We start from the raw sequence: 22800 nt of genomic DNA on the forward strand, positions 1-22800 counted from the left end.
CACATAGAATACAGCAATAAAATACATAAATGAAAATGAAACCGTAAACAAAGGACAGCGACAGCCTGTTTGTCGGAGTTTCCCGAGCACTTGTGACAATGACTGCTGTGGGACAGCGCGCGGCAAAGAATGGCCTTTTCTCTCAAGCTTCCTGTCTTCGCTCGAGATGGCGGCCTCACGCTCTTGCGAAATCTAAACAGCACAAATCAACTATACCGAAGAGCGAAATTCCCCACTTGAACAATGGTTTAACGCATCTGCTGGGTCTCCTGTGGCAAAAAAAGAAGTAAACTCACTCGACAATTTCGGAAACAGAGGCATTGTCTATGACTCGTAATAAGAAAAGAGCATTAGTTTGTCTTAAGATTTCACATCACTACTAGTATTTCAAGACTACAGAGGGCTCGTGTGATAAAGGTAATGAATGCGCTCATTTCCTTCGGCTGTTTTTCTCTTTTTTTTCCTGCTACAGTAACTTGCTTTCTCGTCCACGACAAGGGCAGTGCGTATTAACACGTTTAACAAATATTGAATGTTCGGATCCCTTGCATGCGAATGACTTAGTCATGAACAAATTTATGCCTCCACCTTGACTTAGATTGTAACGCAAGGTTAATTTATTTATAATCTTCTTTGTTCCCGCGAAATTTTGCAAGTATTGAATTTCAACTATTACGCGGCTTTATTTCCGTTTTTCTTGCTATTGAAGCAAAGTTTGTGTTCTACGCTGATTTCTTAGCCAAACAATCTTAGCTTTCCCGCTTGAATGCTACTCTACAATGGATCACATCCATGTCCTTATTCAGGTAATAGAGAAATTCGCAGAGTACAATCAGCCTCTCTATATGGCTTTCATAGCGTACGAAAAGGCATTTGATTCAGTCGAGATAACAGCAGTCATAAAGTCATTACGCAATGAAGGAATACAGACCGCTTACGTAAATATCTTGGAAAATATCTACAGCGATTCCGCAGCTACCTTAATTCTCCACAAGAAAAGTAGGAAGATACCAATAAAGAAAGGGGTCAGACAATGAGACACAATCTCTCCAATGCTATTCACTGCTTGCTTAGAAGAAGTATTCAAGCTATTAAACTGGGAAAACTTTGCAGTAGGATCGACGGCGAATATCTCAGCAACCTTCGGTTTTCCCATGACTTTGTTATATTCAGCGACACTGCAGACGAGTAACAACAAATGATTGAGGGTCTTAACAAAGAGAGTGTAAGAGTGGGGTTGAAGATTAATATGCAGAATACAAAGATAATGATCAATAGCCGGGCAAGGGAATCAGGATCGCCAGTCAGCTTCTAGAGTCTGTGAAGGAGTACTTTTACCTAACTGTATTAATCACAGGAAATCCTGATCACGAGATGGAAACTCATAGAAGAATAAAAATGGGTTGGATCGCATACGGCAGATATTCTCGGCTCCTGACTGAAAGCTTACCACTTCATTGCAAAGGAAGGTGCACAATCAGTGCATTTTATTGGTGCTGACATATGGGGCAGAGACTTGGAGACCGACACAGAAGATAATAATAATAATAATAATAATAATAATAATAATAATAATAATAATAATAATAATAATAATAATAATAATAATAATAATAATCTTTATTCAGTATAGTTAAAACAGTATACAAAACTGTATACAGTATACAGTATACAAAGCGTGAGAACAAGCTAAGGACCGCGTAAAGAGCGATGGAATGAAGAATGCTAGGCATAACGTTAGGAGACAGAAGAATTGCGGTATGGATGAGAGAGCAAACAGGTATAGCCCATAATCTACTTGACATTAAGAGAAAAAAATGGAGCTGGGCCGGTCATATGCGCAGGTTAGATAACCGCTGGACCATTAGGGTTACAGAATGGGTACCAAGAGAAGGGAAGCGCAGTCGCGCACAACAGAAGGCTAGACGGAGCGATAAAATTAGGAAATTCGTGGGCGCTAGTTGGAATCGGTTGGATCAGGACAGGGATAATTGGAGATCGCCTTCGTCCTGCAGGGGACATAACATAGGCCGATTTTTATTATTATTATTATTATTATTATTATTATTATTATTATTATTATTATTATTATTATTATTATTATTATTATCATTATTATTATTATTATTATTATTATTATTATTATTATTATTATTATTATTATTATTATTATTATTATTATTATTATTATCAGACCATAATCATTCAGGGCAGATGTAATCATTGAGAGACGGTATAATGTAAAGATTTTTGTCGCCTGGTTTTGTCTTCTGTTATCACCCACCGTTCTAAACCGACTGATCCCGGTGATAAGGGGAGTGAAAGCGCGAAAAAGAAGTGACATTGGAATGGAATTGGAGAACCACCAAGCAAAACTGGGAGCACATGGGTTTATTTGTACGTCCCTTAACTTGATCTACTCCACTATTCCTAACTCTTCTTTCTCATCTCTGAAGCCGTACCCGACTACTCGCTCATGTCTAGAAACAGCCACGCGGTAGACGAAAAAGAAATGTTTGCCACAGGTGGGCCCAAGCATGGGTCAATGTTCTTAAGTTTCATAAAATCGTGCATGCTCTACAATCTCTGCCTTTCAATTATAGCTTACCTATTATAAAATTTTGGCTTATTTTACACTTCACAATGCCTTATCCAATTCTTGGCCAATCCCCCAGAGTTGGTACGTGCCAGTAAATCACAAGGATCTACATTACTGCCGTACACAAGTTCACTGAAGCGTCAGGAAGGATTCACTCCTAGGGTGCCGACTCTGGGACGCTTTACTTTATTTTCATTTATTCTAAATTTATGCATAGACCCTCTAGTAATTTCTAGTAGCGTTTAGTTGCCTAATGCTTCGTTTTGAATGGACGCCTTTACCCCTTTTTGGTATTTTATTCGATGCATTTTTCTATCAACCTCGGCACCATAGTCTTCTTATCGTTACTTCAATTTTTGTAGTCGAGGGCCATTTCTTGTTCCAAGTAAAATTGAGATGCGGGAAATCAGATGTTGACAACGATGACTGCGCGAAGTTATTTGTAGTGGTATATTTTCTTAATCGTGCCGCGGTGATGAAAGCTGACGTAGGTAAAATGGGGATTATAGGATCATCGTGGGATGCTACAGCGAGTGCATCTGATATTCGTTTAGGGCTAGACCTTTGTGGCCTAGCACCCACACTAAACGAACGAGACTTAAGTGTCTTGAGAGAGGAGAGTAGAAAGTTTCTAATGAATCTGACTATCTGTATGTGGTTAGTGATGAACAGACAGACAGGCAATCAGTCAAGATTTCAGCTGATGACAGAGATGATGGTAATTTGCGAAAAGCTAAGACAATTGCCAATAATTCCACCCGAAAAGATAGGCGCGAAGTCAGATAGCCGAATGGGAAAACACCAATTTAGATGTGGTAATACAATGCCCACACCCGTCTTTTATTCACAGACGGAAGCATCAGTTGCTATAACTGTGTTTGTATCCAGCTGTGCAAGGTGGTCTTCCGAAATACTATTCAGATATTGATAGGGAAAATGTTTAGCATTGTTTGGAAAAATACCATCAAATTCAATTTCAGCGACTGGAACAGAGGAATCCAGTAAGACCACCTCGCATAGATTAACATTTAATGGGTCCAATAGTTTTGGTACGAAAACAGCTTGAGGGCGACGTGAGCGATACGACTGAGAGTTTAAAAAATGAAGCCAAATCAATAATGAAAACATATTGTGATCTTCTCTGTGGTGCGTCATATATATTTACAAACGTTTGTACTATTATGATATGAAATCGCATGAAAAGAGAAGGCCGGGGGCGTGCTCCTTCATATAAGACATCATTAGCGACAAATTTAGGAAGCCCAAGGCATAAGCGTAATGCCTCTCGTTCTAATAGAACCAGAGGCCGAATTTTGTATGCAGATGCGCCAGGAACCAAAACGTTGCCGAACTCTGGTATTGGGCGAACATGCATGCAAGATATCTTAATGAGGGAATGCCGACACAACCCTGATCGATTGATGCTAAGTCTACGCAGCATTCCTACTGCGTCCGCTCCCTTTGAAATACTATCCTCTATATGCGAACTCGAATTAAGCTTTTCCGTGTACATTACACCGTAATATTTAATTGAATTCACCTGTGGGATGCTTTCTTGTCGATAAAGAACCGAGATTTGCACAGGAACGCTTTGGGGGAAGATTAGAACGGCTCATTTTCTTCATCAAAGCTTCATCAAAGGACTCTTCATAAAATTATTCATTAGCATCAATTCGGAAATGGTGAATGCGTGCTGGTACACTTACGACTTCAGTTTACAATACGAATAAAGCATCGATTCGATGGATTCCACGGCTGCAACTTGCCAGATTTATTTATTTATTTATTTATTTATTTATTTATTTATTTATTATCTCCATTCAGCACATTTTCTTTGGAGGACGCTTTAGTGCAGGCTTCTGCTATATCCCTTTTAGTCATTAATTAGAATGTAATGCTTATAAATGTGTCAGAGTTACATCATTTTGTTCTAAAGCTCTGCAGACACCACTGAACCCAAAGCAGTACAATGATGCTTTGTAAGTTTTGCCGTCAGCACTCATAAATACAGAGTAATTAAATGTATTTTACTTGACTATTATTTGTTGTTTTTGAAAAAAAAAAAGAATCGATTGATTTACTCAAAGTATGCGGACAAGTTAGTCATCGGCTACAAGTGTTACGAGAAAGAAAAAACGATTCATTCGCTAGGAGCACAGCACATCAAACGTCCCTCTAAATGTTGTAGTGCCTTCATTGAGAGAATCGTGTGTAGAAATATTCAGCGCACGGAACTGGAATGAAGCCACATTCACTATGCACCAGCTTCAATATACCCTCGGAGCAATGCCAAGTGTTCTTTTTTCTTTTTTTCGCTTGTCCCCCTCGGGTATAACTGGCAATGACGAGCCTCGTTCACAAACATGTTTACACTCTTAGTGAAGGAGACAATTTTGACAGCCTGGGAGATTGTTTTTCCACCTAAGCCCAGAAGCGTTTTGCATTCGCATCACACAAGCATGCTGCCACTGCGGACGGTATTGAATCCTTCGTCCTTGGGCTTAGCACCAGGACGCCATAACCGTGCACTCACCCACCGCGCCAAGCCTAATGGCAGCCGTCTGCAACGTCGACATGCAGGATCACCAGACTGTAATGACCCGGAAGCAAACTGTGCGAACGTTGACTCTCGTGGCGTGGTCGCTGCTTGCTCTCGCTCATGGAGACTATGGAATGTTTAGGATGGGTCAAAAATGTCCGGTGCTCAAACCCGTCATCAAGGTCGACTGGAAAAAGGTAACTGTCGCCAGAACGTGGTTTCGCCTTCTGCTTCTTTTCATCGGATTTCGGCGGCAGTAGCTTGGCTCCGGAAACTCCGACTTATTTATTTAATATTTACTCAATTATTCTTTAATTATATAGTAGGTTAGCCAGTTATTCTCTTAGTAAATTAGTCCCTAACCAACAGCGCGTGCAACACACTCAAGAAAAGTCGCGTCATTTCTGCAGCTTTGACCCCTGTATTTTAACAACAATGACTTCCTCGACAACTAGACCATATCCAATAACTGCCTCCCTCCCCCATAGTTCGTGTGAGCGAAATTGTTGCAAGCGTGTCTAGGCTCTGTGAATATTCAGCAAAGGCAAACGACGGCACCGTCACACGTCGCATAGTACAACTCAACGGATGAAGCAAGCCCTGTTTTGGAGTTTTTAATTGCTATCGCGGTAAAATATTGAATAATATAGAGGCACAGGGACGGTGAAGAGATTGAATAAATTACACAAGATAAACTTTCAATGAATCGGATTCGTTATTGGCCAAACGTCTTCCCGGAAGGACATGAAACACTTAAATGACAACAGTAAAATCAAACAAGATCGGCAGTAGTGAAATCGAGTCACGCAGCTCTGTAAGTCCGATATAGCAATAAGTATTTCTTTTCTTGCGAAACATATTGTTTTGAAAGAAATTGTCTAGAAACCTGCCCTTTTTCGCCCATAGGCTACGTGGCTAGGTGGATATTGGCAACAAGAACATGTTCGACAAATTTGATAATTAACGAAAATGTGCTAATAAATATTTCCATTATTATACTTAGGGCGCATGTTTTAATTGCGAAATTGAAGCCCACGAGTAGTGAAGTCACGTCTGCTTAACAGAAATCCAAACACTATAGCACCACCTTCAAGATATCGGTCCTAAAATCTGGTAAAAATGGCCTAACCGTTCCAGTTAAGGCTCTGTCAAACTGTTACAAGTACGCTTTTATGAAATTGTTAACCTGAACGCTAATGTATTTCGTAGAGCAATTTAAGCTAAAATGGTAGGTCCCTACTATTAAGAAGGTTTAGAGGGTGAGCTGATATCAAAATATATGGGCACGGAGAAATCGTCTTGCTCGGCAACCACCCACGAAATTTGTTAAGGATTGTTCTATTTAATGCAAAAACTTAAACTGTAGTAACTAAGCAAATGTATTTTTAGCGTTCTTTGGGAATTGCAAAGTTTTCAAAAACTCAAATAGCAAGTTACGGAACTCTGTAACTAAGCAAAAAAAAAATAACCATATCATAAATCTGCCAAATACGCCTATGGCGGACAAAATTGAAGTACAAATGCAACGTTTCCAAGCACACTGTTAACTTGTCATTATGTGACTTTTGCCTCACCATCGTAAACATTGTAGCAGTTTGACGTAAACCATAATAGGCATGTTATATTTGTCCGCTTGACAAGCTCTAGCAGGCGCAGTTTACAGAAGTGCGAAAGCTGATTCCGGAGCGCATTTCTAAACGCGTTTCTATATTTGGCGCTTTCTTTTTCTTCGAGATTTTCGGCATTTTTCTTGCGAAATATTTGCGGGCCTACATCAAAAAGTGTGCCTTCTAGAGTTATTAGAATTTACCTTGGTCTCTCGGGTGCAACAAGTGTCATTGAAATAGGTTCAGATCTTCTCTGGGAAAATCGCTTCCGCATTTGCCTTTTGTCGTTTTGTGCTAATATTACTTAGCCCACCGAAAATAATTCATCACATTGTTGAGCGATGTTATAGCGGGAAGATTGAGGCAGCTAACATTCTGGGCACTTTCCTGCATCATGCTAACAGGCAGCATTGCAAAATGACGCTCCCGACTTTGTGGTTTAGGCGTGATAATTACCAAATGGATGTTACCCTCTACTTGCTATTCTAAATCACTACCTCTTGTAGCAAAACAAATAATAATGATTTTTTAGGCGAAAGCGACACATTGCCCTCTAAGCAGAAAAAAAAATCACCAACGCTTCCCGTACCAGCAAAGGGGGGTAAGCGAAGCTTGCCCAACGTGCACCCGACCTTTGTCACGGTGTTGGAACCTCAGCGCTGACGCCCGTTGTTGCAAATGGGTCGCAAGCCCCAAGGGTAGCGTTGGCCTGGCGGCCTGGGGCACAACTGGAAGCATCCGAAGGTCCCGGCAAAGCATGAGTCGACTGGTAACAGAACAACTTGTTTATTCTAGCATCGCAAAAGAGCGGGCGGTCAGGTCGACCGAAGTGGAGAGACGGGAGAGCACGTAACTCAACAGAAGAAATCGGAGCCTCTCTCGGCGTCCGGGGGCAGCTGCTTTTATAGTCTCGGAGTCGAGGGCAAGAGGGAACGCCTGATAGAGGCCCACGTGACGCGCGGCACGGACAGGCTGAGAGACACGTTGGGACGAGTGTAGTGACGCATCCGCCGGCCGGGCGCCGGTCAGACCTCCTCGCTTCACACTTGGGGAGCTCCTCTCCCCGGCTGCCGCGCTTTGACAAGCGTGGGCACACACACACACACGCACACACGAAGACACGTGGCACTGAAACACGCCTGGACGCGCTTGGCGGGGAGGCTTTGCGGCAGCTCCGAACGGGCCAAAATGTCCGCCGCTTTGAACGAAGCCCCGGCGTCCGTTGCATCCGCGCCGGCTATACCGCACGTCGTAGGCGAAACGTAACAACGGTTAAGTAACCCACAGGTAACGGTGCCGGTTTGCTTCTACCTCCTGCTCCCTCAACTCGGTATTTTCTCGTTGCTGTCGAATTGCCTGCGATCGGGCGGCTGTAACGGCTGAATTGGAGCGCCGACCGCGAGCCTTTTCACTGGCGGGTTTTCGCCGCAGCTCGTCGAACGCTGCCGGTTCCTCTGGGAAACGCACAACGTGTGGCCGTCCCATCCGTTTTCTGAGACTGAATTGTAGGGAAACGAAGGGATACCCTTTCCTGCCCTTTCCCTCCTCCGGATGAAGCGAAACGGCTCTGACTGGCTGCGCGTATGGCTTGAGCGCGCGCCTATGCAGCTGCTATCCTTGCTAATGGCTCACGCTCTGGGTCCGGCGCAGCTGTCAACTCATCAAATTGCCCTTTCCCGCAGCTGTTCTGCTCTAGGAGCAACTGGGTTTCGTTGCGTAACCACGACAACGCTACTTGTGAGCCATTACAAGCTTCGCTTGAAAATGCGGCGTCTGTAGCAACGAAATGGCACCTAAATTTTCTTTGGTTGCGACGCCACGTCACAAGCGCGCCTCTTGGAGCAGAGCGGGAGAATCGCAACATCTGCTACTGCTCTAGCGCACCAGGTGTTGCGTGAGGTGAGAGAGCATCACTGCGACACCACGTCGCCAGCAAGCCTCGACAGAGCAGATACGGCGACTCGATGCCGCGGAGCGACACGGGCTGTCGTCGGCGAGGCGGTGACGTGACGCGCGCGTGCGAGCTGTCCGTATCCCTCTCTGTCTCTCTCTCATCCACAAGGGGCTTAGCTGACGCGCGCACCTGCTGGCCTTGGTGTCCGCTGTTGCTTCCTCGGCCTATCGTTGCGCCGGACGTCGGTGGCATGCGGCGTCCTTGATTTCTCAGCAATATCGCGCAAATAATTCCTGTCTACAGCCAGCACGTAGAAACTGTACAAAAAGAAAAGGCCGCACCAATTTAAACGCAAAACTCGGTAACCTACGCCGCAGCAAAACTCGAAAACATTACTCGCAGCGCAGAACTCGAAGGACCACTCAGCGGCGTTCAATTGGACATTAATACTTTGACATTGCCAACTCATAAGTTCTTAGGTGCTCTCGAATTTTTTTCACTTGTATATAGGCCTAACGGATTCAGTGCTTCACTTCCGTTAGCTGATTCTGCAAAATGACAGCCATGCGTTCTCTTAGTTCCATCTATCTTCCATATGGTCATATACTTCGTTTTATACCTAGCGGGAACCACGACACAAGCTAGAGAAACATTTTATACATTCTAAGTTCGCGACCACAAAATAGTGCGTGTCACATCAAATAAGAAATCGAGACCGTCCTACGTAATTTGGCACGCTGTTCATTTCATAAGTTGTAGTTACAACATATGCAGCAACTGTTGCAAGATTAAGACGTCGCAGATCTGAGACTACGGGCCTTGGAAGGAGGAGCGGAGTAACACGTCTGTACGACCGCGCTCACCGAGCAGCTGCCGCAGCGCCCCGCTCGCGTTCGCGACCAAAACATAGGGCGTCCTGCATTGTTAGCACAAGTCGTGCAAGAATACGTAATTTCGTGTAACGTTAGCAGCTTACGTTGTAGTTCAAGTATACTGTAAGAGGCATTATCTAAGGTCAGTACACTAGGAAACGCGTGGAGTGATGCACTTCAGAAACCGCGCTACTTGCATAGTTTTCGCAGCGTTGCCTGCTATGTGTTAAAATGAGTATAGCCTGCACGTTGCAAAAGTATTTGTCAAAAGTTTCTAGGCCATCTTAGCTCGTGAACTGATCTATTTCGCGGACCTAGTGCTCTAATACACATGAGAGTAATGAAGCCTGTTCATTTCGTCCCGTGGAAATTTATAACGAAGAAACCTCCGCGGATATCCGCGATTCGCGGTCCGATAATACTACTCCTGCTACGGCAATAATATATATAATGGTAATATAATATATAATATAATATATATGATAGTGTACTGGAGAAGAACGCGCAGCAGGCATTGCTTCGAGAAAGACGACGACAACGTGTCGGTGGAAGCCTTGTGTCTGTGTTGCCGAAGCTCTGTGTCCTCTTGCTACGTGCTCTGCTATCTGAGCGTCCAATCAATCGAACTATAACGCACCTTAACAATAGTATAATAATAATAATGATAATATTACTACGGTAATACTACTGCGGAGCAGTAAAGTCCAGACTTTCGACAGCGACTGTGCAACGATGAAAACAGCTCCGTAAACGCGAGGAAAAGTTAACACCTCTTCCAGCATTATTTGCTCCACATTCGCAATAGGTCTTACACTGGTTCCCTCGAGCCGCTTCACAGGTTGGGTCCTCCCCATCAATGTCTGTGTTTTATTTGTGTGTGTGTGAAGGCGAACGATATAAATAAATTTTTAATGGTCTACGGGTCATGACGTGTTAAGTTATATAAGTGCCAGTATTGTACATCGCATGCTGCTTTCGCACATATGCATGTAAACCATAAACATAAATGTCGATCTAAGTGTACGTTCACTCGCGAATTGACTTGCTTGGTTTCGCGTTGTTCGCGAAAAGTGCAAATGCTTTAGTAATCTCTCTGCAACGCTCAGTTGTCCGTAGTAAAAAAATGCAGGAAGTTGCCCCTCAGGTTTTGTCTTGTCCCCTGTTTTCAAAGTGAAAATGAAATTGATTGATTGATTGATTGATTGATTGATTGATTGATTGATTGATTGATTGATTGATTGATTGATTGATTGATTGATTGATTGATTGATTGATTGATTGATTGATTGATTGATTGATTGATTTGTTCTTCGTTGCACCCGATGTCGTTTGCCAGATGGAACGAGTCGATTGGCTGCAAGGACTCACTTTTCCCGTGGACTATAAGGACTGCCTCATAATGAACTTTTATCCACATAACAAAACTCTGTTTCTGCAATGGACTGACGGGTAAGATGGCGGTATTTTGACCACGTCAAGCGGTTTCGTAATGCAGTTATGAGCGAATATAAAGACGTGCGTATTTCCTTCAAGATTATTTTTGTTAAAAACTTTGCGCCTACCACTCCTGTGTTCTTGCTGCATATTCAGAACGAGATCGCACTTTACGGTTCTAATCCATCGATATAGCACTCGGCGCTGTTATTTTCCCTATTTGGCAAGAAAATAGACTGCGAATTGCCTTCCTCTGCGCACTTCGCACCGAGATGCTCAAAACATGGCGGCTGTGTCACTTCCGTCATCGCCAGTGGCGTAGCCAGACATCTCGGTCGGGGAGGGGGGGGGGGGGGGGTTCACGTTGGAGCTCGGCCTCCTCCTTAGAGAATTTGTCGAGGAATCAAGCGTGTAAACAATAACTGCATCGCCATTGCCAAAGATGCCGCAAACGAATTCTTGGAAGCTACACCCTGTCAAGACAAGTATGTATTTTTTCGTAAAAGAATATATTCGCACGTCCCAAAAATTGTCCCAGAAGAAAGGAATATCAAGGCTTCCATGTTTTTTTGTCTATTTAATTAGCAATGAAAATATCACACGAACTTTAAAACTGTATCAGTTCGAAACGAGCAAAGCAATGCATGCCGCTGATATTATAAATGTAAAGTCCGTGAAATGAACAAGTTCAGGACAAATATTATAATGAAATTTGTCATTCAAGTACCTTGTTTGTATTTTTGTAAATATGCAACGGCCAGAGAAAAATCTAAATGACGCTGTCCTTCGTTCCAATTCAACGGTGGCAGCGCAGGAGCCGCTGTCACCGGTCGTGTATTGTAATTCTACCGAAACAACATTCGCGACAGAGATCACATATAAAAAGCAGGAGTTCTGCAAGATATACATTAGAAATGCGAAGATACAATGGAATACACAAATGCGAGATAAAGTTTGATAAAGGGCAAAAAAGTGTCACTGGAAAGAAAGTTCACTGCATGTATCCGCAAAACCTCGCAACAAGGTATTTAAGTATACGTATAAGTCACCAATATATCTACGTAGCTAAGGAAAAGTCACAGTATACAGGGTGTTTCAGCTAACCTTAGCCAGAGTTTAAGGATATGCCGATGCACTCTAAGACGACGCGACCAAATGCATGTTGCTCACTTTGGTATGCTGTGTGGCACGCTATTTTTTGTATCTTGCTTAATTAGATCTTTTAGTGAATATTAGTTAACCAACTTCTGATGTAACGAAGCTGGAGGAAGATTCCGATTAGAAAGTTGCAGAGCGGTTTGCGAAACGTCCGAATAAACAGTTGCTGTCTTTCCATCTATTAAGTATTACTGTATTTCAGCATGCTGATGATGCCCGCGAACTACAAAACAGCACGTGACATGCCCGCTTGCGCGTCGTTATTGCACTGCCCCCAAATGTTCCGCGCCCAGACAGCCATAGGCGCGCTGCCGCTTAAAAGGCGACAGGGCAGCGCGCCGATTTCTCAGCTATATATCGTCCAAATGATTCCGGTCTACAGCCGACATGCTAACGTAGAAAGTGTACAAAAAGAATAGCCCGCACCAAATTCATCGCAAAAGTCGAAAACGTTTCTCGCAGCGCAAAACTAGAAGGACCGCTCAGAGGCGTTCAAGTGGAAATTAACGCTTTGCGCATGCACAATTCATAAGTGCCTAGGTGTCGTCGGATTTTTTCCTTCTTTATTTGGTGAAATTAAATTGACCTTGTATATTTGCGTTAAGACTTCATATGTCCTTGTGAGTTTGTTTATTGATTTTGTGTTACTATATTGAATTGATTGATTGTGTTTAGTTACATAGCGTGCAGAATGTATCGTTTTGTTGCCGCCTTTTCTTTCTATTGTGGTGGTTTAAGCATGTTTCCAAAATGCGCTTTATTGTCCGAACGTGTCTTTATTTTTTTTTTTTTTAGCTCTCACCTGTGGTTGCGATATTTTGATCAGTGGACAATTTATTGTTTATGGATAAGCTGACGAAAAAAAAAAAAGTTGCCAACATTTCTAATTTAACCCAAATAAATCCCTGACTATAAGATATCGTTACCGAGCAATAGAAAGCGAAAAAATACAGTATACTACTTGTAAATTGTCGATAGCTATCCGATAGCTATCCAGGAGTTGAATCGAACTGAGTCACTGCTTCACTGGTTAAAGTTTATGAACAGTTTATATGTTCTGAAAATCAAAGACGGTTTCCTATCGTAACCAGAGGAAAGAACTGTATTTACAAATGCGCACTTAACACTACTTAATGTTGTTGACAAGATGAAATAAGATGGGTTGAGAAGGTATCGAAAACATTTCCAGATGGCCGGTCAAAGGAAAGAATCCCATGCCGCTGAAGAGTGTGCTCGATAGTGGAATTCTAGTAAAGATTCATATTTTTTTTTGCCATAGTAGCTGATTATGTTCATATAGTGATGAAAAACAGTGACCTGCGCCACTGTTCGTGTCATCGCGGGAATTATTAATCGAGAAGCGTACTCAGGGAAGAACGTCGCGGTGCGCTACATGATGCAAGTGGACAAAACGTACAAAGCGTCTAGAAAATCGGGGTAACGAGGAGTTTGGAATATCTCTGTCCACCCGGAGGGCCACTGAACACCGAAATCTCAGGGCACCACCGAAGCAGCACAAACAGCCACAACGGCTGCCATGGAATATTTGCAGAGCACCGGACTAGACTGCAGACTTTAAGGAAACCACACTGTTACGCGATTGTTGTATAGAAGCCTCCCTTCTTCCTGTCATCATCGCCATCGTTCGTCATTCTTTTTTTTTGTCCCCTTTCCTCCGTTCCATGTACAGATGTAGCAAAGCCAGAACAAACTAGCTCAGGCCGACCTCTCCTCCTTTCCTTAAATAAAGCATCATCATCGTCAGTACACGGGGATGTTTTAATTATTTTGTTGTTCTGTTTTGTTAGGTTTCTTTCAAGGTTTCTTGTTTCTTGTTTTTTTTTTTTTTTTTTCCTTTCGTCTCAATCAGAATGAGGCCGTCGGAGCAGGAATCAATACCGGGGCCTCGCGATCTGCAACCGCTCAGCCACTGTTAATAAAACTTCCCGGGACTCTGCTTTGATAACACCAAATTGAAGTGTTACATTTCGCCACGTTTACTGCGGAATTTTCTTCCTTTTTCATATGTTGTCGACGGCAGACCTTATAGCCGTATAAAAGAGCCAGCTCATGTCACCTTTCTACTCAGCGGCACTAAGCAGTATTGGGGCAAACATTGTAAGTATATATCGTAAGCAGCTCTGCTACTACGTAAAAGCCATACGCTAACGTATCTCATGTTTTTTACGCTGTTTCTTCGTTTTGTCTGTATATCGTCATCCAACCTGCGAAGACAAAAAGTTCCAGCAGGTTTTAGATACCGACTATTCGACGTGGGCCCTACTCCACCACTGCTGGGAAGACGGTGAGTAAGAGACAGTCGACCAAGCCAGCTCAAACAGAAAGTATGTATTTACGATGGCTAATTTGCCGCAGACTCATTTGCGCCAGCAGCGGAGTGCATACGCTGTTGCTCCGTCTTAGTAAGTTGGATGCAGCATCACAATACGTCGCCACTTGGCGCTGTACTTCCTATCGATGTCTTCCAATCTTCCACGTTACATCTACGCTGGCACCTCAGTGCTGCCCTGAAACACTATAATTCTCAACAGCAAAGCCAAAATGAAGGTAGCCCCTAAAGGATTTCAATTACGCGGCTAAAGCAAGTCATGAAACCCTGCCTACACAGGGAATACAAGAAAGGGGGAGCCAAAGTTTTCAGGCTAAGCTATCGGCCGAGCGCACAAAACAAGGCAGAAAGAGTGCGAAAGATTTGAGCGTGGGGGTTTTGGGAGTGCGCTAAGCCCGCTCTGGTAAACGCGACCTCTAAAGATTTCCAGTATCCTCCTTCGCGAGTCGCAGCCTCGCATTGCGCATGCGCGCATGTACAAGCAGTCTGGCCGTCCCGCTGTTGTAGGTTGCTGTAGGACGTCTGAAAGTTCCACCAATGGAAATGTCGCGAACTAAAATCCATCCATTATAGGAATTGACGGCTGGGGTCCTGATGGATATTGCGCTCAGTGTTTCGCCTGACGCCATTACGCGTAATTTCGTTACCATTTTTTGCCGCGATGCAGTGACGCCACCCGAAGCATCAGTCCCGTTTGAAAACCACTTTTTAAGACTTTGTACTTAACGGTTAAACACGCAGTATTTCTATTTGAGAACGTGTTCTACTTTTCTGTGGGCGCTATATGGCTTCGCCACAGACGTAACTTTCCCCGCCAAGAAAATTAGTAAAATATACTAATGCGATAAAACATGGCACACTAAAGACAGATCGCTGCGAGATTCTGCCGTCAGCACTGCATTTCCAAACTACGCTTTCGCGGTAACATCCGTGTGCGTCACGATATAGCCGCCTAATTAGCGTCAATTTCTAAAGTACACAGCTATAACTATGCCTAAGTGTAGATGTCGGCACAGGGCGAGGCAACTTTCCTACATCGGGAGAGGTGGACGGGAAGGAAAGAAAGGAGCGATGGCAGTTGCAGCAGAGGAAAGATGTAACACGGGACCAAGAGACACGAAGGTTTTCGTTCGTACGAACTTTTGGCCATTGGTTCGGCCATCAAGACTGGCTGGAACGTGCTTTTACGAACGGCGTATCAAACTGTTTTGCGAATACTGGCCCTGGTCCTCCTTGTATCTTTTGCACTATCTCTAGGCGGCTGCGTTTCACAATAGGCCGCGCAATCGTGCGCAAGGACATTGTTTGAAGATGGACTGCGTACGTGTTCGACTCGGGAAGTTGGTTCATGCTTACTGTATAGCGTATCGCCTGAATTTGCTAAGAGGACATGAAGCAGGCAACAGGACACACGGCTGACTAGCACTTGAAATCTTCATTCAAGGCACAGGAAGAATATAAGAAAAAACACACACATTAAATTCAGCAGACAAATGTAACTGCCCGCCGGCGTAGATAGCAACAGCGCACACTTTTTACAACGCGCAGTGGGTACAGATAAGCACCCCCCCCCCCCTCAACCGCAATGCGGCAAAAACAGCAAAAGCAGATAACAAATGTATAACAAGCCAGCCGGCAGTTCATACGTGTGCGTTTTTTTATTACTATTTACAAGTGCTTTCCTTATATATTTCCTGTGACTTAGGCAATACGGGAGGCTATTCGTTTTAAGACACCTCAAGTACGTCGGAAATAGACGGTGTTATGTAATGCCAAATCAGCGTTGCAGTCGCTGGAATGCTTTCGGAAGAAAGAGCCCTATCACATGCTCGTCCTAGAAATCTCAGACCTCCATTACAGGGACCAGCGAAGTCATCATGTTTCAGTGAGTGCCTGGTCACTGTGGAGTGGTTGGCAGTTAATTCGTTGACGGCGAGGAAATATTGGCATTAGCTACCTCTGATTAGGTGCAGATTGCTTACTCGCGACCTGACACTAATTCCCTGATCAAGTCAATCATGCAGTGATACACGGGGCTCATGCTGACAACACCCACACACGCTTCCATGCAATCGACCCAGATGGGTAATTCCGTATGCCCTCGAAGGTCACTCAGAGCCACGCGACGGGTGTTGCTTTCAGCCGCCTCTGCGCACGACTCATTGGGCGCTCAAAGGGTCCGCTCAGCGAACAATGTCAGACGCCTGAAACGCTATGGAACGCTTATTATGTGATTGTCCAGCATATATGCTGTAGAAAGGGACGCTGGACGTTGGCGGGAAACCACTGTCGGAGCACGCTATTCTGGGCCCACGGCCTGGTACTGCACCTGCAAGGTAGAAAACGAAAGCCTGGTTGAAGTTTTTGCATGACTGGGAACAAGACGGGTGGCTTTAATAAGTCCGCTACCTAATGTACATAAGCGCTCATTCCTTATCTTATCCTCACCATCATTCATACCTGTACTTTCCCTCCCTTTCCATCTTCGCCAGTGCAGACTAGCAAGCTAGCGTGCACCAGCTCCGATCGACCTCTCTGCCTTTCCTGCAACAATCTATCTATCTATCTATCTATCTATCTATCTATCTATCTATCTATCTATCTATCTATCTATCTATCTATCTATCTATCTTTCATCTATCTGTCTATCTATCTATCTATCTATCTATCTATCTATCTATCTATCTATCTATCTGTGCCGTAAATAAAAACTTCAGCCGTACGTCAGCCATGTGTCTGGTTGCCTCCTTAGTGTCCTGCTTGTAGTTTTATGCTGTACGCTACAATAATGAGGAACGCGCGCACTTTCGCACTATCACAGCCATATAGTCTTTACCGCGGCGCGTGAAGTCATGCAATCGCGACTGCTTTCGCTGTAAGCCAGGGGCCAGATTCGCGAAGTTTTTCGTTCGCAAGGGCTTTTAGTCCCCATTGTCCGGCGCCTTCGCGGATAATTCGTCCAACGTCAGGACTGGCTGATGTTTTCTCGCCCGATGAATTCTAGCCAAAGAACTTTTTTGTGAATACGGGCCCAGGACCAATATTCGCAACAAAGCTTTCACGCTATAAATGTTCGTAAGTGCATATGCGGGTGAATTATGATGTTGCGCATATCAATAGCGATAGCGACCGGCCAATGGGAAACATCACTCAAGAAAAAAAAAAAAAGTCGCAGTGTCGCCCTAAAGGGGAAGCATGGATTGCGATCGCAAATTAGTGAACACCTATGCGAAGTACGGACAGTAGCTTTATTGGTGGTATAAACTTGTAAACCCAGGCGTACTATACTCGCGGACAACTTTCTGTGGCTATCAAGGGAAGCTGCTGCAAATGTGTTACTGCGCCAAATAGTCCGGCAGCGTTTGACAGTGCTTCTCGTTGCTCGGAAGAGACGCTGAATCGACGCAGCTTCCACGTGCGACGTTTTCGCGTTTCCGCAGGCGCGGAAAGGAAAAGCCGCCAAATAAGAAAACCTTTACACTAAGTGGTGTGTGCTGTCTTATATAGCTGTTGCTGATAAGGTGTTTAAGTTTTGCGTTCCTCAGCCTAAACTAACGTGGAGACTCTTTGCGGAAGCGCTCTCACTTGTGCACGCTTTGCCTTCATAACTCTCCCTTCATAGCCACAGAAAGTTGTCCGCGAGCATAATTAACAAGCGTCGTGTCACGCGCGCCCAAGCCAACATGAACACATCTCACTCGATGACCGCGTGATTTCGCTGTCAAAACGCTGCAGCAGCCGCGAGTGAATTGATCTTCGTGGAGCCGCTCGCATCAACGCGAACTTCGCCTTGAAAACACAGCGTGGAATCTGTACCCGTCACAGATGGCTTCAAAGATACCGCAGCCCGGCTGGGCGCGCGCGACGGAAGGCGGCGCGCTTCTCCCCCCCCCCCCCCCCCCAACCCGCTTTTCGCCATCGCGTGCGCGAGATTGATCTGTAATCACCGGATCAGCCTGGCACTCTTTTACTCGCACATACAGCATACGGCACGCGGCGACGATTTTATCGCCCGTGGATTTTATTCGGAACCTCACGGCGACACCGACGCCAGCGGCAGAAATGTGCCTGGAGTGTCCATATAATTGCTACCGCAAAATAAAAAGAGAAAGCTTTGCGAATTTGGCCCAAAAACTTATGTTCTTATCAAGCGGCATATCAGCATCAAACCAGGGCCTTCCCTCGCTGTGTAGTACATCTCAAGTATTTGACGTAGTAGTTCTGCGGAAACCCGCAAGGTAGAGAGAGAAGTCGCGTCTACACGACTTTTCGTGTACAAATGAAAATATTGAGGTGCTATGTGTTGAAACCAATGATACGTTATTTGCTGTTTGTTACCGACCACCTGATGGCAGTTTGAATGCTTTTTTCATGTTTATGGATAATCTGTTGTCATTTGCCAGTGAAAACCGAAAAAGTGTAGTTATTGGTGGAGACATGAATATTGATATGGGTTCTGAAAACGCAACGACGCGCGAGTTTGTAAACACATTGGTCCAGAACGGTTGCATTAATGCCATAGAATCAGCAACTAGGGCTACAGCTACAAGTGAAACTACGCTTGATCTCTTTCTGACAAGTTATCATCCTTCATCTATTAGCAGTTGTGTTTTGGCGCATTGCATAGTTGATCACATGCCAATTTGTATGTACGTTGAAAGTGCACATATTGCGATACGCAGCAACCCATCTGACATATTTTATCAGGACATTACTGAACAAACGCTGCAAGCATTTCAGGCAGAATTAAGTGAGGTAAGCTGGGATAATATCCTTCAGGAAAATAATGCGGAAGTGGCTTACACTAAGTTTATCACAATGTTTGTTGATGTGTATTCAAAACACTTCGTTCGCAAAAAAAGTAAACATAAAAATTTCAGAAAGCCTTGGCTAACAAAATACCTTTTTAAGAAAATAAGGAAGCGTGACCAGCTTTATGGTAAATTTGTAAAATACCGTGACCCTGCTGACCTGAAAGCTTTTAAAGAGTATAGAAATACACTAACCAAAGAGTTACGAAAAGCAAAGAGATGGATATTATTTCCAGATGTTTTCTTCTTGCTCTCAGAGCCATAAACTTTGGAATAACCCGAATTTTGTGTTGGGGTGACAAAGAAGGAGCGAGTCTATAGAACAAATTGCTTACAAAGGACAGAAGTTATCACAGCAGGAAATGGTCGAACAGTTTAATAAACATTTTGTGTATCGCGATACCTATGTTACTTCTGCAAAACTTCTTGATCTTACTTTCCCTCTAAATCAAAACACGCTCTTTTTCCAGCCTACAGATGTTCATGAAGTGCATACAGTATTTTCTAGTTTTAAAAACTCGTCATGCATTGATCCTGATGGGATACAAATAACACCCGTAAAATTTGTGCTACATAAAATCACTGGGCTACTTGCACACATATACAACTTATGCATCTCAACTGGTGTTTTTCCTGCAAAGATGAAGAGTGCGAGAGTAACAGTACTCCATAAGAAAGGCAACAAGCTAGATATAAATAATTACCGGCCAATATCTGTTCTCCCTATCTTTTCCAAAGCTTTAGAGAAAATAATATTTGTACGCTTAAACTCATTCTGTAATAAGCACAACTTAATTAGCGAATCTCAGTATGGGTTTCAAAAAGACAAGTCTACAGAGTTAGCCCTACTTCATCATAAAGAATATATCCTTACCAATTTCGAAAACAAGCTCATAACTCTCGGTTTATTTGTAGGTTTTAGCAAAGCGTTCGATTATATTAGCCACAATATTCTTCTTCATAAGCTCAATCATTATGGAGTTAGAGGACTTCCTCTTCAATTTATTAAGTCGTATTTTCAAAATAGACGCCAATATGTACAGATAAATAATTTCAGGTCCCAAGAGAGGTTAATACTTTCTGGAGTACCTCAAGGCAGCATTCTAGGTCCTTTCCTTTAATCTATATGTTAACGATATTGTAAATATTCATTTCAATGTAAAATTTTTAATTTAAGCAGACGACACCAGTATATTTCTAACATCACGTTCTTATACCGAGCTTATCACAACATCAAATGAAGTGCTCCTGAAACTTAGTACATGGTCTAAGCAAAACTGTTTATGTGTCAACCCTACCAAAACTAAAGCTATAATATTTCGTCCAAAGGGAAGCACCTCCCCTTTACTACATGGCATAGCCTATAATAATGCTCCGATTGAATTTGTAGAACGCATCAAAATTCTAGGCGTGTATTTTTCTTCGTCGCTGCTATGGAATGATAACAGGTATAATAAGCCGTAACCGTTACCTTCTTCCTACATCCGTTAAAGTACCATTATACAACGCCTTATTCGCCTCTCATCTCAATTATTGTCACCTCGTATGGGGCACTACAACTGATACAAATTTAAACAAATTATTTTTATTACAGAAAAGGATAGTACGCGTCCTAGCAAATGTTCCGTACGATTCACCCACCGAGCATTTATTTGACAAGTTTAAAATTATCACAGCTCACGAAATCTATAGGCGTCGACTTTTGCAGAAGTTTTATTACGTGAACAGGAAAAACGATTTATCCCTTGTTAAATTATCATGTTTAGAAGAACGTGTCCCCTCACGTTTCACAAGAAATAGAGAACCCTGGACTGTGCACCATTTTAGGACTAATTACAGCTCACAAATGCTAAAAAACAACTTACCAAGGCTTTTAAATGCTTACAACAAATCTGGCATTGATATATATGCCCTTACCCCATCAGAATTTTCTCGACTAATTCAGTGTGACTAATATTAATGTTTATATGGCCAGCTATTTCAGAAGTGCAGCTTAGATGAGTTTACAGCTTTTTGTTCACATTTATATTACATGTATATATGTATATATGTTTTTTTTTTCGTCTGTCATATGTGAAACGTTTTGTAACTTCATTACGCGCAACTACTCACTTTTCACTTAGCGCTTCTCATGCATTCTTGCAAAACTGTGTATTTTTGTATTGTTAAAAACACGCGGCAGCTCCGCGCTGCCCATGTCTTGTGGTCATAGGGGGCAGGGTGTTTTTTCAAGCTGCACTTGCAGCTTTTCTTCCCTGTCTCCCCCAATCTGTCGGAAATAAAGATATATTCAATAATGAATAAAGGAAAAATCAGACATCCACCCGTTCGTAGCAATTGCTACAAAGGAAACCGAAACGGGTTCCTCGAAAGAAAAGCCTCATAGTTGAAAAATTCGTCCTGGTCCGGGACGAATTTTTCTTCAGCTATGAGGCTTTTCTTTCGAGGAACCCATTTGGGTTTTCTTTGTAGCCATTGCTACGAACGGGTGGATGTCTGATTTTCCCTTTATTCATTACATCTCAAGTAGTGAAAAATTGTGCATTGGCCATAAATTACGGGCGTGTAGACCATGCATCGCGTAAGCGTGGTGACAAGCATACCTTTAATATTGGTGAAATCGTAGATCATATGGTACAGACTATTAGGTGGTTCTCGAATAACGCCCAATGGCGGTTTAAATAAGCCTTATGAGCGCACATAAAACCAAATATTTATTCAGGCTTCTCTACGCTTGTAATAAAGCCAGCATTCACGCCAGAGTTTAACAGCATATCAACGGCATATTAACAGCAGTCTCGAATCACAATTTGCGACTCCAGAGTTCAAGATGCAGTTCAATATAAAGTCGTTACTTATCTACGCATTTACTAAATGTGACTCACGACGCTTTCTGTGACAGCCACAGGATCCTGGTTCATGATTCTCCTGAGAAAACCAATGAAGACGATACCCGAAAACATAATGGCGAGAGTCAAGAGGTCAATGACTAAGGCTGGGCGCACCAAGAAGTACTGGTGGAAGCGTTCTCGCTGTATGCTCCCGGAACATGCTCAAGAGCTCACGGAAGCGGACGGACTTGTGCCATAGAGCGGCAATAAAGGTGCGTCGTTGAACGAAATGTGTTGACTCGTTCGTAGAGCAGGCAACAGCCTGCACTGTTTTCGGACAAAAACAAAAAAAAAGAATAACCGATTGCAGTTTAACCTGAGAGACAAAACTCCTGCATTTTTAGCAAATTATTAGGCAATTACACGAAGGAAAGTTCGTAGTTTCCAAGGCGAACTAAATTACAATAAGCATTCGCTTACTGACTCAAAAAGGTACGGTGTCGCGCGGGCGCAGATAAACATAAACAGACACCACCCAATGACCATGCGCCCTCGCTCTCGCAACGTTAGCGGGACAAGGGCGCGCCGGTAGCGGCTGTAGGGAACGCTTCGCGCAGCCGCTCGCTTAATCATTTTCAACAGGGAGGGCGGCGTCTTCCAAACCTCGACTACGCGACCTCCAATACCGTAGGCGCGCGAGAAAAC

The 22800-nt window shown here is 43.4% G+C and overlaps 1 protein-coding gene across 1 annotated transcript; it reads left to right on the top strand.

The window, feature by feature from the left end:
* Positions 1-311: 311 nt before the first annotated feature.
* On the top strand, positions 312-22385 carry LOC129387314 (uncharacterized). The gene is made up of 6 exons (XM_055076212.1): positions 312-417; positions 5180-5335; positions 10848-10960; positions 14145-14221; positions 14337-14408; positions 22167-22385. The coding sequence occupies exons 2-6, from the start codon at positions 5195-5197 to the stop codon at positions 22352-22354; spliced, it is 591 nt and encodes a 196-aa protein (XP_054932187.1). The 5' UTR covers positions 312-417; positions 5180-5194; the 3' UTR covers positions 22355-22385.
* Positions 22386-22800: the final 415 nt, after the last annotated feature.

Source organism: Dermacentor andersoni, chromosome 3 (assembly GCF_023375885.2).
Source record: "Dermacentor andersoni chromosome 3, qqDerAnde1_hic_scaffold, whole genome shotgun sequence".
Classification (NCBI taxonomy): domain Eukaryota; kingdom Metazoa; phylum Arthropoda; class Arachnida; order Ixodida; family Ixodidae; genus Dermacentor; species Dermacentor andersoni.